Source organism: Otolemur garnettii, unplaced genomic scaffold (genome assembly GCF_000181295.1).
Source record: "Otolemur garnettii isolate 467f Iridium unplaced genomic scaffold, OtoGar3 scaffold00006, whole genome shotgun sequence".
NCBI classification, from domain to species: domain Eukaryota; kingdom Metazoa; phylum Chordata; class Mammalia; order Primates; family Galagidae; genus Otolemur; species Otolemur garnettii.
The window spans coordinates 8951545-8977828 of NW_003852401.1; the positions used below are offsets into that span (position 1 = coordinate 8951545).

A 26284-nucleotide genomic window follows, 5' to 3' on the forward strand; every position below is an offset into this window, starting at 1 on the left:
GTGCTATATGTGGGGGAAAAGCCTTTGCAGACTGTGTTGTAAGCTTCAGCTATCCTTGGGCTTTGCTCCAGCTCTCTAGCCCGGCCCTAACCCGCTAGACAGTGGCTCACCCTGTGCTAAGGGAGGCCTGCAGACCCCAGGGTGGCAGCCAGAAGGGGCAGGGCATGCTGTGAGATGCTGTGAGCACACATAAACATAAACCCATTGTTCCCACCCTGGTTCCTGGCTGGCTCTGGAACAGAGTGGTTGCTACATCCTGATAGATACTGTGGCAGACTGATTAATGAATTGATTTGGAGCAGCAAAGGCCACATAGGCAGAAAACCTGGCCGACGCATGCTCAGAATGCCCCTGGCCCAGAGCAGCTATGAGTTCAGGGCTGGGAAATTCTGAAGAGGTGCCAGGGACGGCCTCACTGCATAGTCAGGCAGCGACCTCTTTCTGGCTTTGCTGCAGCTACATGGGCAGGAAGTTTACTCAGATAGCAGGGGAGAGGGGACACGCCTCCACTCCTCTGCCATGGAGGGTGTATGTCCTACCACACAATGTGGGCATGCCATAGAAGCAGCGTGAGCCTCACTTGGCTGCCCAGAAGCCCTCCTGCCTGCCCGCTGCTCCCTGCTGGGGCACACACAGGCTGCTTTTTGCTTCTGTCCCTTTCTTCCTTACGTTATTTTCTGCATGGCTGTGCACCTTAGACTTTGCTCCCTTCTTCACTTCTACCTACCCACGTTTTCAGTTCTCTGCGCGCCCCCCCCCAATATTTCTGTCTCAGCATAGGGTCCCCCTCCTCCCTGTCCTAATGGTGAGGGAAGGGACAGAGGCAGAGGCACCCATGCAGGAGCAGCACACTGTGGCATTGACAGTGTGCTTCTAGGAAAGACAATTGCTTGTCTGACATTTGCACTAATACTCTCCAACCCCTGGGCTCCCTGGGGGCCAAGCCTGTCTCATCCTAGATCTCTTTGAGGTCCAGGCTTGGGAGGGAGCCGGCTCTGCAAGGGAGCCCCTTGTCTGACAGCCCCTGCCATCTGTCTGGCAGCCTCTGCAGCCTCCTTTAGACACCCAATCCTTCCTTTCCCGCCACTCTGCCCTCCTGCTAACTGACAGGGGAACTCAGGTCCTCCCGATTGAGGGTGGAGGTGGAGGGCAGGGGAGGAGGTTGGAAGACGCTGTGTGGGATGGGGAGGGGGAAAATAAATAAATAAACGAGAAAGTGTAAATTCTGTCCGAGGTGGGTGCGTGAGTCCTTAGCGTGGCCAGGGTAGAGTTCTTTCTCGCACCCTGTCTTCATGCTTTGCCACACGTTCCGCAGCAGCGAGATTTAAACTGGCTGAGCTGGCAGAGTTTCAGCTGTTTCACCTTCTCGCAGTACCTGGTGGTATCTCTGCACTCGACTGGGAAAGAGAGGGCAGGGAGAGGGGACAAGAGGAGATGTGAAACAGACATGCAGCCACTTGGGGTACAGCCCAGGCACTGGGCCACCGGGTGCTTCCTGGGGTCGTCCTCGGCCACGGCTCCCCAGCCCCTATGGGTGGGCCTCCCTTTGGCAGAGCTCCGCCGCCTGCCCCCCAGGCTGCCTGCACCGTTGGGCTGAGTGGTAGGCTCTGTCCTTGGGCTTCTTTGCCTCCTTCCCAACAGCTCCCTCCATTCCCTGCTGGTGCTGTCCTCCCCTGGCCTTGGGCCCAGCTCACTCCTGGCAAGCTTGCCATCCCTGTGGGCTTACAGCAAGTGACTCTCCTGAGATAGTTCCCAAAGGGCTGAATTCTGCTCTGCTTTGAAGCACTGTGTAAGGGAGGCTCCGTCCAGGCATTTAACACTCTCTGTTAAGCTTTGTTTTGTTACGTTTTCTTCCTAGGCTGCTCTGCTCCTTCCACCCACCGCAGGGTAAACACAGCACCACGGTGTTCCGGTTCAGTCTGGGTGCAGACTAGCTGATTCTCAAATGCGGGTGTGGATTTGGTTTGGTAAGTCTGTCTTAACGACCTGCACTTGAACACTGACATTCTCTGTGTGTGTGCTGACACAAATTAGGGTCAGCACTGCCCCTGAGGTCAAAGGTCGCCCTTCCCCCAGGGTTTAAAGAGAAGCAGGCTGTTGGCTCATAGAGCATCTGCCTTAGTTCTGGGGATCTATCGCTCAGGGAGGCTCAGTTTGGGGAAAACTACACTCCTACATTTGTTTTTTAAGTCCTGTTGTTTGCCTCAGACTGTGGTCATCTTCCTCATGGGAAAATACCTCTAGGGTTTGGGGTCAGGGGAAGAAAAAGTAGATCTCTACGTAACTGGAATACAAATAACTGCTGGTGTTGGGCTGAGGAGGACCCAGACTCCTGCCCAGTTCTGGTGGATGCTGTGTAGTAGAGAAGGAAGGAGGTGTGAGCAGGCCCTTGTTCAGGGACAGGCAGAGCAGGGACAGGGCAAAGCCGGCTGGCCGAGTGGGAGGCTGTGCCAGTATCAGCTGTGCTTCCTCTTTAGTAGCCTCCGAGAGCCGGTGCGAACCAGCCGGACCGACTGCAGGTGAGCTGCAGGCCAGCTTCCTCCAGCACTTGGCCAGCAGCACCTGGCCCTCACAGGGAAGCCCTTTGGCCACACCCTACCAGTTTGGTGGTATGGATATTTGTATCCACATCTAGCACACACCCATGCACCCCACTGAAAAAGCTCAACTCTGGCCCCAGCCCACAATCCTAGGGGAAGCTGACCCAATGCCCTAGGCTCAGGAGTGGTCCCAGGGACTGCCCTCTGCACCTGATGCAGTATGGGGAATTTGCAGAAGCTACTTTGGGGCTGGAACACGTACTGTTTTCACATGGGGTGATGTTGCAGCGCTGCCAGTTGGCAGGCCGGGGCCCCCAGGAGCACAGGTGCTCAGGGACTGCCTTGCTGGTGCGGGCATGCACGCACTCCACTCGCCGGGACTGGAAGCCATAGTTGCCGCAAGTTGCTGTGCACAGGGTCCACAGGCTGACTCTCCAGTGTACGCTGCAGGCCTCTGACCAGCAGTTCTGGGTGCTCACAGGCCTGAAGGAGGAGGGTGGCAGGGTTAAGATCTGCGTCTGTGGGTGCCGAGTGGATGGGGCAGATGTGGAAACAATACTGCAAACCCGGGAAAGTTGGGCAAGTTCTCTAAAAGTCTGCTTCCTCTAACTGGGCCTGCTTCCTCTAACTGGGCCTCCATCTGCTCTTCTCTCCTATATATGTCGCTCCATGACCCGGGAATGAGCTCCACGTGGCATGGAGGCTGGCAGAGGCAGAACCTACAGCTTGGTTTCAAGGACTGGAGTCTTAGGTGGGGTGCTGAGTCCTCCCCCCAGGTGGACATCTACAAGGAGGTATGATAGCAATGGGGACTGAATACGAGTGATAGGTTGAAACCCAGGAACAAGGGTCTTCATCTTAACCTAAATTTGAACAGGAAGTCAACAAGAGTGAAGGTGGATAAATTCTCACCCAATGGGTACACTGCATGAGTATATTGTACATTTCCTGGGTGAAGGGCACTACTGCACTCAGACTTCAACCTTACAATGGCAAATAGGTAACATCATCATATGTACTCATATATCAACTTGAAATAAAAAATTTCAACAATTAAAAAACAAGTATGAAGGGCTAGTGCAGCCTTTGAGGTCTGGTGGCCGTTGTGCAGATCCCACCTCTTGCCCCCCCCCCCCGCCCGTGGGGGGTTAGTGCAGGTCTCATGTGGTGTCAGGTCTCTCTCTCTCCCTTGGAAGAATAATACCCTGTGCACTCTCTGTCTTCAAGAGAGAAAAGCCCAGCCTGGCCCATTAGGCAAGCACAAAGCCACCACTGAGCTATCTACCTCTGGGAGGCCAGCAGTGTGGGGTGAATGGAGGAGAGAGGGCAGGTGTGTGACCCCTGGGACTGTGGGAGGTGGGATGAGAAACCCTCACTCACCACCATCTGTCTGTGCTATTGATGCCAGGGGTGGGGAAAGGGTGTCCAGGGCTTTCTCTTACCTCGGAAGGGCACTGCACTGCTCTGATGGTAAAGTGATGCCATCCCGTGTCTGGCAGAAGACTTGTCTGTGTTGCACAGCTAGATGAGGCCCAATGCAAGGTCCATTACACTGGAAAGCAGAGAAAGGTGATAAACGTAACATTAGCCCAGGCAAGAGTAGAGGCTGCAATGTTCAGGCTACATGGGATGCAAGATCTTTGTGCAGGGTCTCATTGGAGGCTCTCCATTCATCCGTCTTTCTCCTTTTGGGCCAACTAAAGGACATTCACCACCATCTCTTCTTTATGCCATAGTGGGATGGTTAGCTTTCATGTGGTCTGCATTCTGCTAGCATGTAACTAACCCCCCTTTCAGATTAGCCATATTAAAGATCTCTTGGCTTAATGTGCTAGGAGAATGTCTTCAGATTTTAGAGATGAAGACCTAAATAAACCTCTCCTTGCTTCAGTGTGGGGGGCAATTTGGCTTATTGTTTTCTTGCTAAATTCATTCAAATAACCAACTCCATTTCTTTCTTTTCCTCAGCTTTATTTTCTCCAGTTTAAATCCAGAATGTCTCAACACAAAGCAGATTTATATATGGATAGTCCCTCATATTCTCTTACTATATATTCATGGAGATTGTTAAGCTTTCCCCAGAGTTAGTAGAGCCTGATCCCATCACAGCAAATGCCCGTAACACTTGCCTGTAAAATACAAAAGCAGCAGGCTCTTAACCAACATCTGCTATTTTAGTAGAACGAGAGAACAGACATCCCACGGAGGTCACTTTAGAACAAAGACCCTAAACTTGGGGGTCTTTGGATCCCTAGGGTTCCATAGAAGGCAGTAGCGGGGTGTTAATCCTTAGCATTATAAGCAGAAATTTTGTGTTTATTGACATTTTTCTAGCAGGAGGTTCCCTCTAGCTTTCATCACGTACTCAAAGAGATCCCTGGCCTCAAAGGTCAAGAACCACTGAAGGAGAAGAATTTAAGGTAAGTCCTCTTGGGGAAGACCGCTATGTCCAAGCCCAGACAACAGGGCTCAGTAAGACACTATTAGTCACAAAGACACAAAGGGGATTTGAAGTAAATGTAAAAAATCCCTCCTTGACGCCAACTACTTGAAAGGTCACTTTATCACCTGTGTTTTTGGTGTGATATTTAGGAAATCATTGCCAAATCCAATGTCATGAAATGTTTCTCCTATGTTTTCTTCTAAAATTTTTATATTATACTTTTATCTTTTACTGTTTAATTTTTATATATGATAGAAGGTAAGGGTCCAACTTAATATGTTCCTTGTGATACCCAACACCATTGAAAAGACTATTCTTTCTCCTTTGAATGGTCTTGTTGCCCTTGTCAGAAATCATGTCACCTCATTTTTAAAAGGCTTGTTTTTGGGCTCTGTTCTATTCCTTTGGTCTGTATGTCTGTCTTTATGCCAGTACTATAGTGTTTTGTAACATTATAGTAAGTTTTTAAAAAAAATTTCAGAATTTTACAGGGGTATAGACGTTTTGGTTATGTAATTTGCTTTTGTACATTTTAAGTCAAAGTCATAAGCACACCCTTTATCCAGAACATGTTCTTAATCCAGAACATGTGCATTGAACCAGTTAGGTGTGAATTTACTCAACCCCTCCTCCCACCTATTTGATGTATGTTGCACTTTATTTTCTTATGTTCGCATAAGGGTTGATAGACCAGTTCTAATTTAGTGTTTAGCATATGTGTTGTTTCTTTCTCCATTCTTGTGATATTTCACTTAGAAGAATGGTCTCCAGTTCCATCCAGGTTGTTACAAAAGATACTAGATTACTGTATGTTTTATGGCTGAATTATACTCCATGGTATACATACATGACATCAATCTACTCATGTATTGGTAGGCACGTAGGCTATTTCCACATCTTTGCGATTGTAAATTGTGCTGCAAAATGGCCTTTTCCCCTCCTTTGTGTAAATACCTAGTAGTGTGATTGCTGGATCAAATGGCAGGTCTACTTTTAGTTCTTTGAGGTATTTTGAGTTTGCAGTCCTATTGACAGTGTGTAAGTGTTCCTTTCTGGATCCATGCCAGCATCTATTGTTTTTAGACTTTTGGGTAACAGCTGTTCTCACTGGAATTGGGTAATTGTGGTTTCGATTTGCATTTCCCTGATAGAGATGTTGAGTATATTTTCCTGTTTATTGGCTATTAGACTGTCTTCCTTTGAAGTTTTTGTACATGTCTTTTGCCCACTTTTTAATGGGGTAGTTGACTTTTTTCTTGCTGATGTATTTGAGTTCTTTGTAGATTCTGGTTATCAGCCTTTTATTAGATGGATAGCATGCAAATATTTCCTCCAACTCTGGTAGGTTGTCTATTTATTGATTATGTCCTTAGCTGTGTAGTAACTTTTTAATTTAATCATGTCCCATTTATTATTTCTGCTATAGCTGCAATTACTTTTAGGGTCAACTTCATAAATTCTTTGCCTAGGCTTATCATCTTTATGAGTTTTTCCAACATTTTATTCTAGAATTGTTATTATTATTATTTTTTTGAAACAGTCTCACTATGTCGCCCTGGGTAGAGTGCTGTGGTGTCACAGCTCACAGTACCTCCAACTCTTGGGCTCAAGCACTTCTCTTGCCTCAGCCTCCCAAGTAGCTAGGACTATAGGTGCCTACCACAAAGCCTGGCTATTTTTTTTTTTGTTGTTGTTATTGTTATTATAGCTGTCATTGTTGTTTGGCAGGCCCCTGGGCTGGATTTGAACCTGCCAGCTCCAGTATATGTGGCCGGTGCCTTAGCAGCTGAGCTATAGGCACTGAGCCTATTCTAGAATTCTTATCGTTTCATGCCTTATTTTTATCCATTATGAATTAATTTGCTTGAGTGGTGAGAGGTATGGATTCAGTCTTTTACATGTGGTTATTCAGTTTTCTCTGCATCATTTATTGAAAAGGGATTCTTTTCCTCAGTGTATATTTTGTCTGCTTTATCAAAGAGCAGATGGGAATATGAGGATGGTTTCATCTTTGGGTTCTCTTTTCTGATCCATAGGTTTGTGTCTCTGTTTTTATGCCAATACCATGCTATTTTGGTTACTATAGTATGAGCTATTTGAGGTCTTTTCTGGTTCCATATGAAGCACAGAACTATTTTTTCTAGATCTGTGAAAAATGACATTGGTATTTTAATGGGGATTGCACTGAATCTGTAAATCACTTCCGGTAGTATAGCCATTTTATATCAATGTTGATTCTGCCAATCCATGAGCCTGATATGTTTTTCCATCTCTCTACATCCCCTGTGATTTCTTTCCTCATTGTTTCATAGTTCTTCCTATTGGAGGTCTTTCACCTCCTTAGTTAAATATATTCCCAGGTGTTTTATTTTCTTTGTTGCTGCTGTGAAAGTATTGCATTTTTGATTTGATTCTCAGCTTGACTTCTGCTGGCATATATGAAAGCTACTGACTTGTGTACACAGATTTTGTAACCTAAGACTTTACTGAATTTATCAATTCCAGGAGTCTCTTGATTGACTCTTTGGAGTTTTCTAGATAAAAGATAATATTGTCAGCAAAGAGTGATAGTTTGACCTCTTCTTTCCCCACTTATATACCCTTCATTTCCTTCTCTTGCCTGATTGCTCTGGCTAAGACTTCTAGCAATATATTGAATAAGAGTGATGAAAGTGGGCAACCTTGTCTAGTTCCAGTTCTAAGTGGGAATGCTTTCAATTTTTCCCTGCTACATATGATGTTGCCTGTGGATTTGTTATATATGTCGACTCCTGAGCTCAAGTGATCCTTCTGTCTCGGTTCCCAGAGTGCTAGGATTACAGGCATGAGCTACCATGCCTGGTCTAGGGCCATGGTTCTCAACCTTCCTAATGCTGTGACCCTTTAATACAGTTCCTGTGGGTTGCGACCCACAGATTGAGAACTTCTGGTCTAGAGAGTTTTGAGGGTTTTAGAGGGGAAGGAATAGGAGAAAAACCTACATATTTTTTCTCTGTTAGGAAAATTGATCACTAAGAATGTGCAACTGTGTACCATATGTCCCCTTGAGTGACCTTGGTGATACCGTGCAAAACATCTCCCACATGCAGCCAGATCTGTTCACTGCATAATTTCACAAACTGGCAATATTCTTGAGGGTAAGGAAGCATAACTGCCTTGGGCTGAGTGAGAGTTATCAGAAATGGGTTTTTCCAGGAAAGAGAAAGATGATATTCCCCAGGTGTGGGAGCAAGGGGAGTTCTATGATTATGAAGTGTGTACATTATGTCACTAGAAATAAAGAGCATTTGGTAGAGGCTTCCAGAAGGACATGTTGACTGGCCAGAATTAGCTCCAGATTTACTTGGTACACAAGTGGGTTATGAGTTGCAAGTGATCTCAGTGGCCAATAACATTTGATTGTCATTAGAGATGACCACAGTGTGTTAACTTAAAGATGTGATTGTAAGAACACACCTGGGGGTGAGAGTGGTGGGACAAGAATGTGGTTATGTATAGACTGCCAATTTCAATGAATAATGAGTTGCTAATTGTCCCCAATTAGTCACATTGAGAATTAAAAGCCTATTGTTTTGGGGTGTCCAAGCTGGCCAAGCCTAATTGTATGGCTCATATGCCAAGCAACCAAAACTATGCCTGACCAATCAGAATGGTCATTCTACCAATTAGTGCCAGCCCCAGCCAAACTAGAACAAGTGTTACCACCCAGCTGGTGAGTACTACTCAAATATCAGCCCTAGTGTGTAGTTCTTGCATGCGTAGTAGGTTTTGAACATGGACTTCTAAATAAACAGTGTCTATGAGTATGCAGTTATATCATTTCCCCCAAGGACCTCCACACCTGGATTTTTTTGTGTGTGCATGCTAACAGCATTATGAAACAGTGGAGAGATTAAAAGAGTAGGACAGCTATTCCCTGTCTAACAGAGGTTTCATCTACCTGCACTGGGCCTCTAATGACAAGCACTGTTCCTAACTACTTACTTCTACCTAGCCCAGAAATCCTGAGTCAACAGGGAGGCCACTGAACACCCCACCCCCCTGGGCTGCTTCTGTCATGGTGCTGCTCAGACGGGCTCTCCATCAGAGAGAATCTTCAGTTTATGTTTAATTGAGATATAAAAGGGAGATAACACAAACTTTCTCTTCCAAATGGAGAGTCATGGTCCCTTTGTTATATTCAGAGGAGGCCTCATCCCACTCCTGGGGTCAAACTCTGTTTCTGCTGTGTGCTGAGCTTGCCTGGGGCTTTCTGTGCTAACCTATAGGCAGAGACTTGAGAAGGGAGTTGGTGGTTTCAAAGTGATCTGGCTGGGCTTCAACCTTTCCTGGCTGGAACAATGGTTCTTTACCCTGGCTGCAGATCAGAATCACCAGAGGAGTTTCTAAAAATTACCCTTGCTTGGATAACACCCCAGAGCAATTGACTTAGAATCTACGGGAAGAATGGCCTGAATGTTGGTCTTTTTAAAAAGAGTTGACTCAGGGATTGTGACTGTGAAGTCCAGCTAAGACCCCTTGACCCAGAACAACACTGCCCTCCCCGGAGGGGGCTTCTCAGAACTCTAGGTCTTCAGCCCCATTATAGCCAGTGGGAAGAGGCTGCCTGACGAAATGGGGGTTCTGAAGAGGGGGTCTGTGAGGGAGCCGGTAGGGAGGCACTCAGACCATCCCAAGGTAGAGGGAAATCAAAAGGAGAAGAGCCCTGGTGTGGGCAATGTGTTGGGGTTACAGAAGAATATCAGAAACTCTGGGCTTTAGGGATGACACTGGGCAGGGTTAATGACTGAGGGAAATGGGAAAGGTCAGGTATCACAGAGAAGGTGGCAACGGTGGAATTTTACTTTCTACTGGGGCAGGGTCCATACCCGTAGATTTTCCCTTCAAATAACACTCTCGGGCTCCTCACCTGACCCCAGCCAGAGAAGGCCCACTCCACACACAGCTGCTGGTTACAGGCCTGGGTGTCCACGGGCCGTTTTGTGAGTTGGGCACACATGTCATTGGACACAGGGGTGGAGATCCCAGAGGCTTTCAGCTTCTGACAGGTCACCCGGCGGGTCTGGACGCCTCCTCCGCAGCTCCGGGTACAGGCAGACCAGGAGGTCACCATCCACCTGGGGATAGGAGAAAGCCTCAGTGGAGCCCCCAGGGCCAGGCCTTGGAGACAAGGGTCCTGCTACCTGCTATCACCATGGAGCTGCTAAATGATATCTGTGTCAAGGTTCTGGAACCTGTGAATGTTATTGTATTTGGAAAAGGGTCTTAAGGATTTTGAGATGAGATTCTCTTAGATTATCTACATAGGCCCTAAATGCCTTCACAAGTGATCTTGTAGGAGAAGTCAGAAGGCCACTGCATTCCCAGAAGAGGAGGCAGCAATGTGACCAGGCAGGCAGACGCTGGCGTGATGTGGCCAGAAGCCCAGGAATGCTTGGGCCACCAAGCAAGCCCAGGAATGCTTGGGCCCCACCAATGCTTTGGGGCCACCAAAGCAAGGAACAGATTCTCTTCTGGAGCCATTGGAGGTGAGGTGGCCCTGCTGACACCTTGATTTTGGACTTCTGGCCTCCAAAATAGTGAGAGAATAAATTATTCTAGTTTTAAGCTATTCATACACTTGAGAAACTGACCAGAAATGTACATCTTGAAGGGGTGTTCTGATCAGTTAGTTGCCTTAGCTGCCCAAAGGCAGTGAGATTGCAGATGGTCACACTGCAGTGCTGGTACTTCCTAAAGGCATCCCAGCATGTGGCAGAGGAGGAACAACTTCTTTTGGATCAGATCCAAACCTGTTACCTCCTGACCCAGAAGATAATCTGGGTCTCACTTAAGGCAAAGCTTTACCTGGTAGCAGTTAGTGTACATCGTACTTAACCCACGTCTCCATTGATTTTGTTTAATTTGTCAGAAACGTACATTACTTTCGCTTTCTGGAGCCAGTTCCCATCTCCCTGAGTCACAGTCTGTAGGTCTTTCACCTCTTAGAGGGCTGCATACAGAAATAGTTTTTCTCAGAATATTATGTTCCAAGTACAATTTGGGTCCCCAGAACTAAGATGGAGCAAGACTGTGACAAACAGATTCTCTTGTAAAGCCAAGCTATAATCTGGGGAGTACACTGGAATCCTGGTCCATGTACAAACACGATTGTCTTTGCATGTATGCATCCCAGGATCATTATCAAAGAAGAAGAGAAATACAGTTGGGGACAAGCAGCAAGAAACAACTTTTTGCTTTTTAGTACTTTTGTACGTTTTAGAAAAAAGTAACTGGGAATGGTTGAAGCAGCTACCTGCCTCAAAGCAGGCTTCCCCAGTTCTATTCAGAACGATGAGTAGGGCGATACTTGTTTGTGTGGAAGGAAAGATGCTAAAGTGTCCCCAAGAGCCCGGCAGGAACCTGGTCATAGGTGAACCGACGACTACCTCCTCGTCAAGTGGCGCCACATCTGGCTTTCAGGAGTGGCCTGGAGCAGGCAAGGGGAGCAAATTCTTCCTGAATCTGTGACTTATTTAGTTTTGTGGCAGCTTCCCTGCTCTTTTCCCCTGGACAGGGATGACTGTGCGTATTTCCAACCCACAGGAGCAGAGCCACTTAGGAAGCAGGCATGAGGTGTTTTGAAACTCCTGGGGGCACTGAAACCCAAGAAAACAGAGCCATTATGATTTCATTTGCAGAAGTAAATTAAGCTGATTGACTCCGACCATCACCAAATCAAATCAAAAAGTTCTGGCATGTCAAGGATCTCGTCTTCATCTCACACAGCGTGGCAAGGGCAGGCTTCCAGCCTCCCGTATCCCTGGTGAATGTCAGGCCTGCATTTCAATCACCTTTTATTTCCAAATATACATTTCAGCAATTTTTCAGGAGCTGGGGTGGGGGGGTTTGAGAAAGGAGAGGTGTGGGCTATGTTACAGTTCAGGAAAGGTATAAAAGGACATTAATCATTCCCGTGGAAACCTTCCCGTCAGCAAGTCAAACTGCTGATATTAATGAGTGTGTTTCATATTTCACTGAGTCTCTCCTGGTTTCAGCTGCTCCTCATGACTCAGCTGGCAAAGCATAAAGCAGTTCCCTAAGAAGTGTATGCAAGTCCTATAGATAGATAGGGGGGAAAGGGGCATTGCAGCGCCCAGCCAAGTCCCCTTGGGCTCAGAATGCCACACTGCTGCCAGTGACAAGCCTGTGCCTCTAGTTACTGCCCAAGACTGGGGGTGCACAGGACTCAACTTCTCAAAGTATGAGGAGGACCCCAGAGGCAGAGACTCTGGGTATCATTCTGGGCTACACAAGAAACCCAAATGCAGAGGAGGAGGCAACTGCAGGAATGAGATTTGCTGCAACCCTTTGTAGAAAAGAGATTTCTTCAACTGAACTGGGGTACTGATCAGTGCAGGTATTTAAAGCTAGACAAAGAGGGTGGGGTGGGGACAGAGCCCAGGGATATCTGTCCTCTCAGCACTGTAAAACACATTTCCTTCTTACAAAGAACGTACAGAGTGTGTTTATTACTGGGGGGTGGGAGTTGTCTTTTCCCAGGGCCTGGGATGCTCTTGCTTACCAAACAGACCCTTCCAGGCCCTTGAGAGCCCGACAGCTATTAGGTGGCTGAGCCGAAGAGGAGGTGCAGAGAGAAGCTCATGCTAAGGATGCTTTCAGCGTGGCGGGGAGGCCTCACCTGTGTCTACAAGAAAGGGCAGCTGCCTGCTTGTGTCTCTCCCTGTGAAGTGCTGCGCAAGGGCTGGCCAGCAGCCTGGTTAAAGGTTAGGGTCTGTCCTTCTGGGTGGGGAGGCCTGAGCCAGCACCAGCCACACTCACCGAGCAGGGCAGTCTCTCCGGTTGCAGGCGACGGGCTGTACGGTGGGGCGGACCTTCCCCGCACAGTGAGCTGGGCTGACCTCCATGCTGTTCAACAGACACCTCAGGCGGGGCTGCTGGACCCCCCTATGACCACAGGAGGCTGAGCAGGTTGCCAGTCTGTCCACAGACCACCAGTAATCTTGTGGAGGGGCAGCAGAGAACAAAAGAAGACAGCATTACTGCCCGGGTTCCCTCTTCCTTCTGAACATGGCAAGGTGGCAGGACATGTGGGCTGAGGGAGAGGAGGCATTCTGAAATAAGGACTTGCCCTCCATAGGTGGCACTTCCAGTCTATTTGAGCAAGTCACATGGTCTCCAGGAGCCTCAGCTGGCTCAACCATAAAATGAGCACAGTAACCCTCACCTCATCATGTCATTGTGAGGGCTGGACACAAGGAAAGGAAAGGGCCCAGCGCAGTGTCCGGTACACTGAGTACTTAATCAGTGCACAGCCCTTATTCTTTTTAAACATACTTGCTAAAGTACTCCCCCCACCTTATTTTTCTACAAAGAGATACTTAACAATAATATTTAAAAGTGAAGATTAAAGTTAGCGTTCATAAATGTTACCACCACCACCGAAAAAACCGTATCCAGAAAGTTCTCATTTACGTGAGACAATGACATCAGTAAGAATGCCAATGTCTTTGGTATTTCTATTTGGGGGTCTGGGACTCACTAGTAGGAAAGCTGTTGAAAATAAATGTGAGCTGGTAAATTCTGAGCGCTTATTGGCCCAGCGTGTAATAAAAGCCTCACAGATAGGCAGTGGCTTCTGGTTTTCAGCAGAGAATAGCTGGCTGACAAGAAAATGGAACATTTGTTTTCCTGTCTGGAAAGCCAAATGGTGGGGAAGGACATTGAAGGGGAAAACTTACATGCTTAGAAAAATCTCTCCCCTCTTGTGCCAACTCTATCCCTTCCCACGTGCATCTTCCATTTTGGAATACATGTAATGGAATTTTGCTTCCCTTAAAAGCATCACACATAGGCCACAGATAGAACCAGCCCATGAAAACTCAAAAGCGCTACATATTTTCTCATATTTTCTACAAAAGGCAGTTTTTGCCCTCTTCTCTCTGTTTTGGGCTCGTTCTCAACACTTCCTTGCTGCAGCAAAGGCCAGGCCCTGCCCGAAGGCTTTCTGACCCGCCTGCTTTCCTGGAAGGCTGATGCATGAGCCATGTGGGCTTCTCAGTCTGCTCCTTTCTAGGACTAAAGGAAAGGTGCCTGGAAAGCCCTCAGCGTGTGACTGCAGATGAAGACTTCTCAGGATCATCAGCAGACACTGGCACCAGCCTCACCTCTCTAGGCAGGAGGTAATAACTAACCTATTGAGATCAAGAGTTTTTTTTTTTTAAATCAAATAATCAGAGGAAAAAAAAAACAGCCTACTCTTTCTCTCTGTGTGTGCATGTGTGTGTGTGATCTTTACTAGTTAAATCAGCATAAAGGAAGCACATCAAACTTTGGTATGTAGTGGTGTTTCCTTGGTCCCAAGCAACAGCAGCATCATGGACAGAAGGCCCCATTTTTGAAGGTAGCACTGACTTTTCCAGGTTTGACTGGGGCTGGTGGCTCATGTGAAGAGCCCTGTTGGCAGAAGTAGGGTCTCACCGTATGGAAACGTGGTGCAGTTTCATTGCCCTGGGCACCACTGGAGACCAGAGTTCACTGTTTTCCATTAGAAAATTAGGTAAGTTCAGCACACAAAACCTGATGGGTTTCTTACCTTGGATCACTAAAGAAGCCTTTTGCACGAGCGTCCCTGCCTCGTTCTGTGCAAGGCAGCTGAATTCTCCTTGAGACCCACCAGTAAGGTTTGCAACTTGAAGAATCTGTCCAGCTGCCAAGATGTGATGCCTCAGTCCCGTGGCAGTGGCAATTGGCTGACCACCATGAAACCAGGTGATATTGGGGGCAGGGTGACCTTTGATGGGGCAGCCTAGAAGGAGAGGAGAGTAAGCCACTGGTAAAGCTAAAAAGAACATGTTCCTGGAAAATTGTTTCAGTGTCTCTGTGGCCCAGACACTGTATATAAAATGTGGCCTTATCTATAGCATTTTAATATGTCTGCTATTCCCAGCAAACAGGGAATAACCCACCAGTTTATGGTATCACTTCTGGGAGAGCGACTATTATTCACTCAATTAAGTAATGATTGTTGGAGAACATAGAGTGATTATTTCTATTTATGTCCCTTTACCAACTTTAAAAAGATTATGTAATTATAGCTAGTACATGGTGGGGGGGAGCGGAGAGAGGGAAGGAGGAAGGGGCGGGGGCTCAAGGTGTATGACACACCTCTTAGAGGTGGGGCACAATTATAAGAGGGACTTTACTTAACAAAAGCAAGCAGTGTAACCTGGTTCTTTGTACCCTTAACCCACAACAATAAAAATAAAAATAAATGATGTAACTAATATTCATTCACTGAACAGTTTGTTCATGTTAGTATGTTCCTATGCTAATTTTATTCTAACAGAAATTTTTCCTTCAAATACAGTATGTTAGGAAAATAATACCATGCTATATAGTAATAGTTAAGAATCAAACTGTAAGTGGTAAAATATAATATCTGCCTCCATTTTACTCTTTATGTGATTTTCTTTTTTTTTTTTGAGACGGAGCCTCAAGCTATCCCCCTGGGTAGAGTGCCATGGCATCATGCTCATAGCAACCTCCAACTCCTAGGCTCAAGCTAGTCTCCTGCCTCAGCCTCCCAAGCAGCTGGGACTACAGGTGGCCGCCACAACGCCTGGCCATTTTTTTGGTTGCAGCCATCGTTGTTGTTTGGCGGGCCCGGGCTGGGGATTCGAACCCGCCACCTTAGGTGTATGTGGCTGGCGCCTTAGCTGCTTGAGCCATAGGTGCCGAGCCTCTTTATGTGATTTTCAAGAAAATTTTTTTCAACAGAGATTTGGAAAACAATTTTAAACATGTATCTTATTTCTCTATAAGTTAAGAATCTTTGTCTTCAGAAAACTTCACCAAGGCTACACTGTACATGTATTACATTATGTTTTTTACATAGCCATTAAACATATTTTGATACAATAAAATTTCCAAATATTAAACTGAGATATTTAGTCTATCCAAGAACTTGTAGTATAGAATTGATCAGATAAATGTACTTCAGCTGTTAGAGATTCTTCTACATTCAGAGAACTGGCTGAATTTGCTGCTGTGCTCCCACGAACTTAACCTTCCAAAGAAAATTTATTTGGAAGTTCAAAACCCAACAAATCACTGAAAATTAAAGATACTGGAGGTTTTCTCTCAGTTTAGTTAGAAATGTATCTATGTAGTATCTACGGCTCTTGGGACGGTAAAGGTCGTCAAGACGGTCTTAGGAAGATCCCAGCTGGTATGCGATTCTTAAAAAGCACACTAATAAAATGGGGATAGAAGGCAGAAAAGGATGAAATCTATAAGATGGAAAGATGGTGCTATGGTTCAAGTGTTTATTTCCCTCTAAAATTCATGTTCAAGCCTCATCACCCAAGTGAGAGTATTAGAAGGTAGGGGCTTTGGGAACTGACTGGGTCATGAAGGCTCTGTCCTCCTGAATGGGATCTATGCCTTCATAAAAGAGATCTCAGCTGCCTTGGTTATTCCATGATGTGAGGACACACTGAGAAGTCACCATGTATAAGCAGAGAGCAATCAAGCCTTCACAGATACTAATCTTGGACTACCCATTCTCTAGACTGTTAAAAAAAAACTTGTTGTTTTGTTTATAACCCACCAGTTTATGGTATTTTTGTTATATTGGCCTGAACAGACTAAGACAGATGGATACCTATGTTGGATGTGTGGGTGCCTACAGAGAGAAGGCTTGTTGGCTTGTTTTCTATTCTAGGGGCAGATCTGTTAGAATCTATACAATATGGGAGGGTATTTGGCTCAGAAAAGGCTGCTAGAAATCTTGTAGCCCACTACCAGAAGAGGAAACTGATGCTTAGGGATATCAGGAGACTTCTCTGAGGTCATGTGGTGGGCCCTCTATCTGACTCCTGCCTCGTGCTTTTCCCTCCCATACCTGCTACTTGTTTAGCTGGGCACCAGCATTTTACTGAGGCACCTCGCTACCTTCTTCCTTTTTTGCTCACTTTTTTTCCTCCTTCAGTATTTTTTTTTTTTGAGACAGAGCCTCAAGCTGTCACCCTGGGTAGAGTGCTGTGGCATCACAGCTCACAGCAACCTCCAACTCCTGGGCTCAAGCAATTCTCCTGCCTCTACCTCCCAAGTAGCTGGGACTACAGGCACCCGCCACAGTGCCCAGCTATTTTTTGGTTGCAGCCATCATTGTTGTTTGGTGGGCCTGGGCTGAATTCGAACCCACCACCTTATGTGTATGTGACTGGCACCTTAGCCACTTGAGCCACAGGTGCCAAGCTGCTCCTTCAGTATTTTTAAAAATCATTATTTCTGAGCTAATACTGTATAGTGAGGGGGAAGGAGTAGACTATTTGGAAGGAGGGTTCTGGCAGAGACCCTGCCAAGGGTGGGCATGAAGGCTGCCGTGCACGTGGAGTTAGTTCTTGGAACTCCACTTGTGAAAGACCCAGAAGCAGCAGCAACTAGGGCCGCCCTCCTAGTGCAGGTTCACTTCCTTTATACTGTGCTTTGTTTTACCACACTTCACAAATGCTGTGTTTTTACAAATTGAAGGTTTGTGGCAATACCGCATCAAGCAAGTCTATTGGAGTCATTTCGTAACAAAATGTGCTCACTTCACGCCTCTGCTATATTGTGGCAATTCTTGCTATATTTCACATTTTTTCATCATTATATGTTATAGTGATCTGTGATCTTTCATGTTATTACTATAATTGTTTTGAGATGCCATGAACTAGGCCCATATAAGACGGCAAGCTTAAGGTATAAATGGTATGTGTGTTCTGACTGCTCCACTGAACAACCACTCCCACATTTTGCTCCCTCTTCCAGGGCTTCCCTATTTCCTGAGACACAACAATATTGAAATTAGGCCAATGAATACCCTGACAATGGCCTCCAAGTGTTGAAGAGAATGGAGGAGTCGCATGCCTTTCCTTTTAAATCAAAAGCTAGAAATAAGTAAGCTTAGTAAGGAAGGCATGTTGAAAGCTGAGATAGGCCCCAAACTAGACCTCTTGTGCCAAACTGTTAGCCAAGTTATGAATGCAAAGGAAAAATCCTTGAAGAAAACTGAAAGTTCTCCAGTGAACATGTGAGTAACAAGAAAGTGAAATAGCCTTATTGATGATATGTAGAAAGTTGTAGGGGTCTGGATAGAAGACCAAACCAGCCACAGTATGCCTTTAAGCCAAAGCCTAATTCAGAGCAAGGCCCTAACTCTATTCAATTCTATGAAGAATGAGAGAAGTGAGAGAGCTGCAGAAGAAAAGTTGGAAGCCAGCAGAGATTGGTTCATGAGGTGTAAGGAAAGAAGCTGGCTCCATAACATAAAAGTGCCAGGTGAAGCAGTACCTGCGGACATAGAGGCTGAGGCAAGTCATCCAGAAGGCTTAGCTAAGGTGACTGATGAATCCAGCTATACTAAACAATAAATTTTCAATGTAGATAAAATAGCCTTCTACTGGAAGATGACGCCATCTAGGACTTTCATAGCTATAATGAAGCCAATATCTATCTTCAAAACTTCAAAGGACAAGTTGACTTTCTTGTTAAGGCTAATGCATCTGGTGACTTGAAGCTAATATCCACTTACATTCTGAAAATTCTAGTGCCTTAAGGAACAATGCTAAATCTATTCTGCCTGTGTTCTAGGAAGAGAACAACAAAGCCTATTTGATAGTACCTCTGTTTACAGCTTGGTTTACTAAACACTGTAAGTCCACTGTTGAGACCCACTACTCAGAAGAAAGAGACCTTTCAAAATATTACTTTTCATTGACAATATACTTGGCTGCCCAAGAGCTCTGATGGAGATATATATGGAGATTCATGTTATTTTCATGCTTGAATATAACATACATTCTTTAGCTCATGGGTCTAAAAATAATTTTGACATTCAAACCTTACTGACAAAATACATTTCATAAGGCTGTGCCTGCCATAGTGATTTTTCTGATGGATCTTGGCAACAAAAACTTTCTGTATAGGATTCAATATTCTAGATGCCATTCAGAACATTTGTGATTCATGGGAGGATGTCAAAACATTGATACCAGGAGTTTGAAAGAAATTGATTCCAACCCGCACAATGACTTTGGGTAGTTCAAGACTTCAGTGGAGAAAGTAATTAGACATATGTTAGAAAAAGTAAGAGAACTAGAGTTATGAATGGCACCTGAAGATGTGACTGAATTTTTTTTTTTTAATTTTCTCTCTACACATATTTCTCTCTACACATATTTATTTGGTTTCCACTTTTTGCTTTCACAAAATTAAAAAGGCTTAAAAATTAATAAAAATAACAATGTTTAAGATAAGGACTAGAAACAAAAACCTCGTAAAGAATGAATGAAGGTAAATACATTCAGAAAAGAAATCAGACAATTGCTGCAATGAAATATTGAGCAATAATAATGCAAAAAAAGTAACATTCACATTGTCAAATAAGAGTATGTCTATCATAGAATTCTTTGACTCTGAGGTTCAGTATGTAGTCATCAGTTAACTTCTTATTTTTTCTCCAGAGTCCCAAAAAATAGACAACTAATATTTTAATTTTGAAAAACAGATCATGCTCTAAAAATAGACCTGACATTCAATCCTACAATTCCTCTACTAGGTATATATCCAGAAGACCAAAAATCATATTATAACAAAGATATTTGTACCAGAATATTTATTACAGGCCAATTCATAATTGCTAAGTCATGGAATAAGCCCAAGTGCCCATCAATCCATGAACAGAGTAATAAATTATGGTATATGTACACCATGGAATATTATGCAGCCTTAAAGATGGAGATTTTACCTCTTACATGCTTACAGGGATGGAGCTGGAACATATTCTTCTTAGCCAAGTATCCCAAGAATGGAAGAAAAAGTATCCAATGTACTCAGCCCTACTATGAAACCAATTTATAGCTTTCTTATGAAAGCTATAACCCAAATATAGCCCAAGAAGAAGGGGAAAGGGAGGGGAGGAGGAAGATGGATGAAGGGGGAGTAATTGGTGGGACCACACCTATGGTGCATCTTATAAGGGTACATGTGAAATTTATTAGGTGTAGAATATAAATGTCTTAACACGATAACTAAGAAAATGCCGTGAAGGCTATATTAACCAGTTTGATGAAAATATTTCAAATTGTATATAAAACCAGAACATTGTACCCCATGATTGCATTAATGTACACCTTTTATTTTAATAAAAAACAAACGAAGAAATACTTCAAAATCATTCAACTTCATCTGGATACACCTGATATTAAAATTGGAAAAAAATATATTATTGTAAAGGGAAATTACAAACATATTTCACTCATAAATGAGGATATAATATCCTAAACGACATATTAACAAGTTAAATTAAAAATTATTGTTCACATTATGCCCTTGGTCAAAATTAAATCCAATTTATGTGAGAATTAGTCACTATTTTCTTTTCTATTCCTTTCCCTCACTCCCTCCCTCTTTCTCTGTCTGCTCTCCTCTTCCCCCATGCCCTACCATGTCATTAATTGTCATTAATTGACCTCATATCAAAGTTGAATACATAGGATTCATGCTTCTCTATTCTTGTAATACTTCACTAAGAATTATGTGTTCCACCTCCATCCAGGTTAATACAAATGCTGAAAAATCTCCATTTTTTTAAATGGCTGAATAGTATTCCATGGTATACATATACCACAGCTTGCCAATCCATTCCTGGGTTGAAGGGTATCTAGGTTGTTTCCACATTTTAGTGATTATAAATTGAGCTACGATAAACAGTTTAGTACAAGTGTCTTTATATTATAATAGAAGGGTTTTTTTTTTCTTTCTGGATAGATGCCCAATAATGGGATTGCAGGATCAAATGGGAGGTTGAAAAAAGTCATACATCATGACCAAGTAGGTTTCATCCCAAGGATGCAAGGCTGGTTTAATATACGCAAGTCCATAAACGTTATTCACCGTATCAACAAAAGCAAAACCAAAGACTATATGATTCTCTCAACAGATGCAGAAAAAGCATTTGATAAAATCCAGCATCCTTTTGTAATTAGAACACTGAGGAGTATAGGCATAGGTGGTACATTTCTTAAACTGATTGAAGCTACCCATGACAAACCCAAAGCTAATATTTTACTGAATGGAGTAAAACTGAAAGCTTTTCCTCTCAGAACTGGAACCAGACAAGGTTGTCCTCTGTCACCATTACTATTCAACACAGCGCTGGAAGTTCTAGCCAATACAATTAGGCAAGACAAGAAAATAAAGGGCATCCAAATGGGAACAGAGGAGGTCAAACTCTCCCTCTTTGCTGATGACATGATCTGATACTTAGAGAACCCTAAAGATTCAACCACAAAACTCTTGGAAGTCATCAAAAAATACAGCAATGTCTCAGGATATAAAGTCAATGTCCACAAGTCAGTAGCCTTTGTATACATCAACAACAGCCAAGATAAGGGGTTAATTAAGGATACAACTCCCTTCACCATAGACCCAAAGAAAATGAAATACTTAGGAACAAAAGAGGTGAAGGACCTCTTTAAAGAAAATTATGAAACCTTAAGAAAGGAAATAGCAGAAGACTTTAACAAATGGAAGAACATACCATGCTCTTGGCTGGGAAGAATCAACATTGTTAAAATGTCTATAGTTCCCAGAGCAATCTACCGATTCAACACTATCCCTATTAAAATACCAACATCCTATTATCAAGACTTGGAAAAAATGATTCTGTGTTTTGTATGGAACCAGAAAAAACCCTGTATAGCTAAGGCAGTTCTTAGTAATAAAAACAAAGCTGGGGGTATCACCATACCAGATTTTAGGCTGTACTACAAGGCTATAGTGGTCAAGACAGCATGGTATTGGCACAAAAACAGAGACATAGACATTTGAAATCGAATAGAAAACCAGGAAATGAAACCAACAACTTACGGTCACCTAATCTTCGATAAACTAAACAAGAACATCCACTGGGGGAAAGACTCCCTATTCAATAAATGGTGCTGGGAGAATTGGATATCCACATGTAAAAGACTGAAACTGGACCCACACCTCTCTCCACTCACAAAAATTGATTCAAGATGGATAAAGGACTTAAATTTAAGGCATGAAATGATAAAAATCCTCAAAGAAAGAATAGGAAAAACACTGGAAGATATTGGCCTGGGGAAAGACTTTATGAAGAAGACTGCATGGCAATAGCAATAATAGCAATAATAAACAAATGGGATTTAATTAAACCGAAAAGCTTCTGTACAGCCAAGGAGACAACAACCAAAGCAAATAGACAGCCTACCCAGTGGGAAAGGATATTTGCATATTTTGAATCAGACAAAAGCTTAATAACTAGGATCTATACAGAACTTCAATTAATCTACAAGAAAAAACCCAACAATCCCATACATCAATGGGGAAGAGAGATGAACAGAACCTTCTCTAAAGAAGATAGACAAATGGCTGTCAAATACATGAAAAAATGTTCATCATCCCTAATTATTAGAGAAATGCAAATTAAAACCATCCTGAGATATCATCTAACCCCAGCGAGAGTGGCCTATATCACAAAATCTCAAAACTGCAGATGCTGGCATGGATGTGGAGAGAAAAAAACACTTTTACACTGCTGGTGGGACAATTCAATTCCAAATGTCTATGTCTTTATTTTTGTGTCAATACCAATACTGCTGGTGGGACTGCAAACTAATATAACCTTTTTGGAAGTATGGTGAAATCTCAAAGAACTCAACCTAGACCTCCTGTTTGATCCTGAATTGATTTACTCTCATGATAAAACTTGAAAAGATGAGGAGTCGCTTTTTAGGGATGAGCAAAGGAAGCAGTTTCTTGAGATGGAATCTAGTACTGATAAAGATGCTGTAAATATTGTTGAAAAGGTAACCAAAGATTTGGAATGCTAAGTAAACCTAGTTAATAAAGTAGTGGCAGGGTTTGAGAAGACTGACTCTGACTTTGAAAGAAGTTCTACCATAGGGAAGATGATATCAAATAGCATTACATGCTACAGAGAAATTGTTCATGGAAGAAAATGTCAATTGATGCAGCAACTACTTTTTTTTAAGAGACAGAGTCTTATTTTGTCACCCTCAGTAGAGTGCAGTGGCATCACAGCTCACAGCAACCTCCAGCTCTAGGGCGTAGGCGATTCTGTTGCCTCAGCCTCCTGAGTAGCTGGAACCACAGGAGCCCACCGTAACACACTGCTATTTTTTGTTTAGCTGGGGCCGAGTTCGAACCTGCCATCCTTGGTATAGGTTGTGCCCTACTCACTGAGCCACAAGAAATTGCCACAGCCACCTACCTTCAGCAACCACCATCCTGATCAGTCAGTAGCCATCAACATTGAGGCAAAACTTTTCACCAGCAAAAAGATTACAATTTACTAAAGGCTCAGATGATTGTTAGTATTGTTATTAGCAATAAAATATTTTAAAATCAAGATGTATCCGTTGTTTAGATGTAATGCTCTTGGACACTTGATGGATACAGTATAGTATATACATAACTTTTATATGCACTGGGAAACCAAAACACATGTGTGACTCTATTTCACTATTTGCTTTATAACAGTATACTGGGACCCACAATATCACCAAGGTATGTTTGTAAAGCTTCTGAAATATATCAGGTTGAAGATCAGTTTTGTAGGAAGTTTTGAAAAATAATGTTGTTACCTCTAAGTTCAGCTACATAGACTCATGGCTCTCAACAAGAACTAGAACAGTGAGTTTAAATAGGGTTCTGTGACTTCCTTTTCTGATTTGTGAATGAGAGCATTTGATGATTGTTAGGGTACATTTATTTTCCAAGGAGATAATCTTTAAGGTGCTTTTAGGTTCCCAAATTTCTCAACATCATCTCAAACTCATTATTCTCTCTCCCTCCTCTTCCCTCTCTAATGTGGCCACATGTCAGGGGCAAAGTCGATCTATTTAATCTATATCACTTAAATTAATGTATAGTGAAATTGAACTCTGCCAATAATGAAGAGCCCATGGGGCAAAGTAGATCTTTGTCGGGGCAAAGTAGATCTATCTAATCTACATCGCTTCAATTAATGTATAGTGAAATTGAACTATGCCAATAATGAAGAGCTCATGGAAGAAATATTATATATAGAGGCTACTTAGGATTAAGATAGTTAGAGACCAGGGTTATACAGTAGGAAGGAGAGGGCAGTCTAGAAGCAGCAGTGTGAACCATGGTACGAAGATGAGAAAACTTGTAGTGTAGCTGAGGGAAAAGACTAGTTGATTTGGCTGGAACATGGGGAACACAGGTGAGGCTGGCATGGTAGGTGGAAGTCACAGTAGAGAGGGTCTTGAAGGCCAGAATCTGGTCTTATTCCTTTTGGATTGAAACCACTCTTAGGAAACTCTACTTTCAATAGTAAAAAGAAAGGAAAGACCAAGAATAAGCCAACTATTACCAAAGTAAATGAACAAAACTGTCAGTCTTCTCCCTTTTCCATTGCTAATCTGTCTTTCAATGCTTTTTACTACATACATAGTTTATTCTCCTTAAAAACTTGCTTTGTACCAAGAAGAATTGGTATTCTTCTCTGCACAAATATAGTGCAGGCCCCTAAGCTTTGATGTACATATTTATGTGCATGTCTCTGAGTGTATACAGTGGTCTCTAAGGACTGCCAACAGTAATAGTCAAAATAAGGAATCTAACCCAAATTCCCACTGTGTATGTTCCTAGTGAATAATTATCCATGTTCCACCACTAATGAGAAAACCTGGCTTGTAACAGGGTTCCTTTCTGTCACGGACGTTTCTCATTTGTTAAAGTAAAAGAAGTATCAATCATTTTTTTGAAGGTGAGCAATCTTTCTGTGTGCCATTTATAAGGACACCAAAGACCATGTGCTAATGTATTCCATACCGGTGGAGAGGCCAAATGTAACAACAAACCACTCCCACCCTCCCTTTGCTTTACGGAGGGCATTAACAGCATGGTGAGGGGAGAGGGCGGCTGGCAGCTCCTTTCTCAGTTTCCCTCCAGCTCCATGAATGTCTTTCCATCCTCCAAACCCAATGGCTGCCCCAGGAGATGAGCAGTCAGCAGGCACAGACAGCACTCTCTCCTCAGACCCAGATAAGACAGGAAGGAAGCAATGCTTAGGATGTCTACCTAGGCAATTAGAATTGTGGTGGCAGAAAGCCTCCCTCTCAACCCCTCTCAACCAGCGGCAGAAAGTATTGCCTTCGGGCCTCCATGCCTAGGTCCACTTGTGGTTCTAACTGAGCCAAAGCCAGGTACGAGTTACACAGGTGGGAAGTTTCCTTCTCCCTAGAATCACCTACATACATACACACACACACACCCACACACACACACACATATATATATATTTTTTAAACACATTGACTGGATTGTAAGAGAAGCTTAGAAAGAGGGAACTGTACCCATTAAGAAAATAAAATTACATATGAAATTGCCTCCTTTTAAAATTTGTGATTGACCTTATCTTAAATGCTAACAAAGATCTCTCCCAATGAGTCTAATGTCCCCATGAGCTGATAGCAGGGGAGAAGCAGCAGAAGGGATGCATCAAAGCGCCCCCCCCCCCACCATTCTGTCCCAACCATGGCAGAGTCAACAGCCTCCAGCAAGGACAGGGTGTTTTTTATCAACCCTGTTACGTCAAATCAACCTCTCTGACTTTCTTCACCTTTGTTTCTTGATTTCACACTGGTTTCTGGCACTAAATAGCCTGACTCAGGAGAATTAGCCTGAGCTCGACAGGTGAGAGGGACATAGGGGTAGAAAACTGGGGGGCCTGCAGCTCTGGTTTGCATTTTTCTTGCACCCTGTGCAGAAGGTGGTGGCACAGGGCTGCTTTGGAGGCATATGTCTTGAAAGCAGCTGAATTCACAATAAAATGGTCATAACTCACTGGATTTTGATTTGAAGGGCTGAAAATCACCAGGAGTTTTGGCAAGCAGCTCGACTTGTGGGCTTCTCTGTAGCATAGATCTGGCCAACTCAGGCACTCATTAGCTGCCAGTCCTTGAGAGAGCCGCACAGCCAGAGTTAATTTCCCTGAGTCCTTAGCCTTAATGAGCAAAAGTGAGAGTTCTGTGCACAGCCCCTCTTCTCTCCTCCCCACCAGCCACAGAGCTCCGGTGAAGGCTGCTGAGCTTGATAAACCAGTTGTACAGAGTGAAAGCAGTTCAAAGGAAGAATGGTTCGAAAGTGGGAATATACAACCAGCAAGAGGGGGAGAAAAAGTAGTACTCTGGGAATTTTCACTTATTTAACTGCTATCTAAAGGAAAAGAGAGCTGTGG

At 43.8% G+C, this 26284-nt stretch overlaps 1 protein-coding gene across 1 annotated transcript in view; it reads right to left on the bottom strand.

The window, feature by feature from the left end:
• Window positions 1–1229: 1229 nt before the first annotated feature.
• Window positions 1230–26284, bottom strand: part of ADAMTSL1 (ADAMTS like 1) — an 898927-nt gene continuing 873872 nt past the window's right edge. Inside the window, exons 25-30 of the mRNA XM_012813071.2 lie at window positions 14579–14791; window positions 12805–12985; window positions 9893–10100; window positions 3983–4092; window positions 2803–3023; window positions 1230–1397 (exon numbers count right to left, since the gene is read on the bottom strand). Coding sequence (XP_012668525.2) covers window positions 1291–1397; window positions 2803–3023; window positions 3983–4092; window positions 9893–10100; window positions 12805–12985; window positions 14579–14791 — 1040 coding nt within the window. The 3' untranslated portion in view covers window positions 1230–1290. The remainder of the gene's footprint in view (window positions 1398–2802; window positions 3024–3982; window positions 4093–9892; window positions 10101–12804; window positions 12986–14578; window positions 14792–26284) is intronic.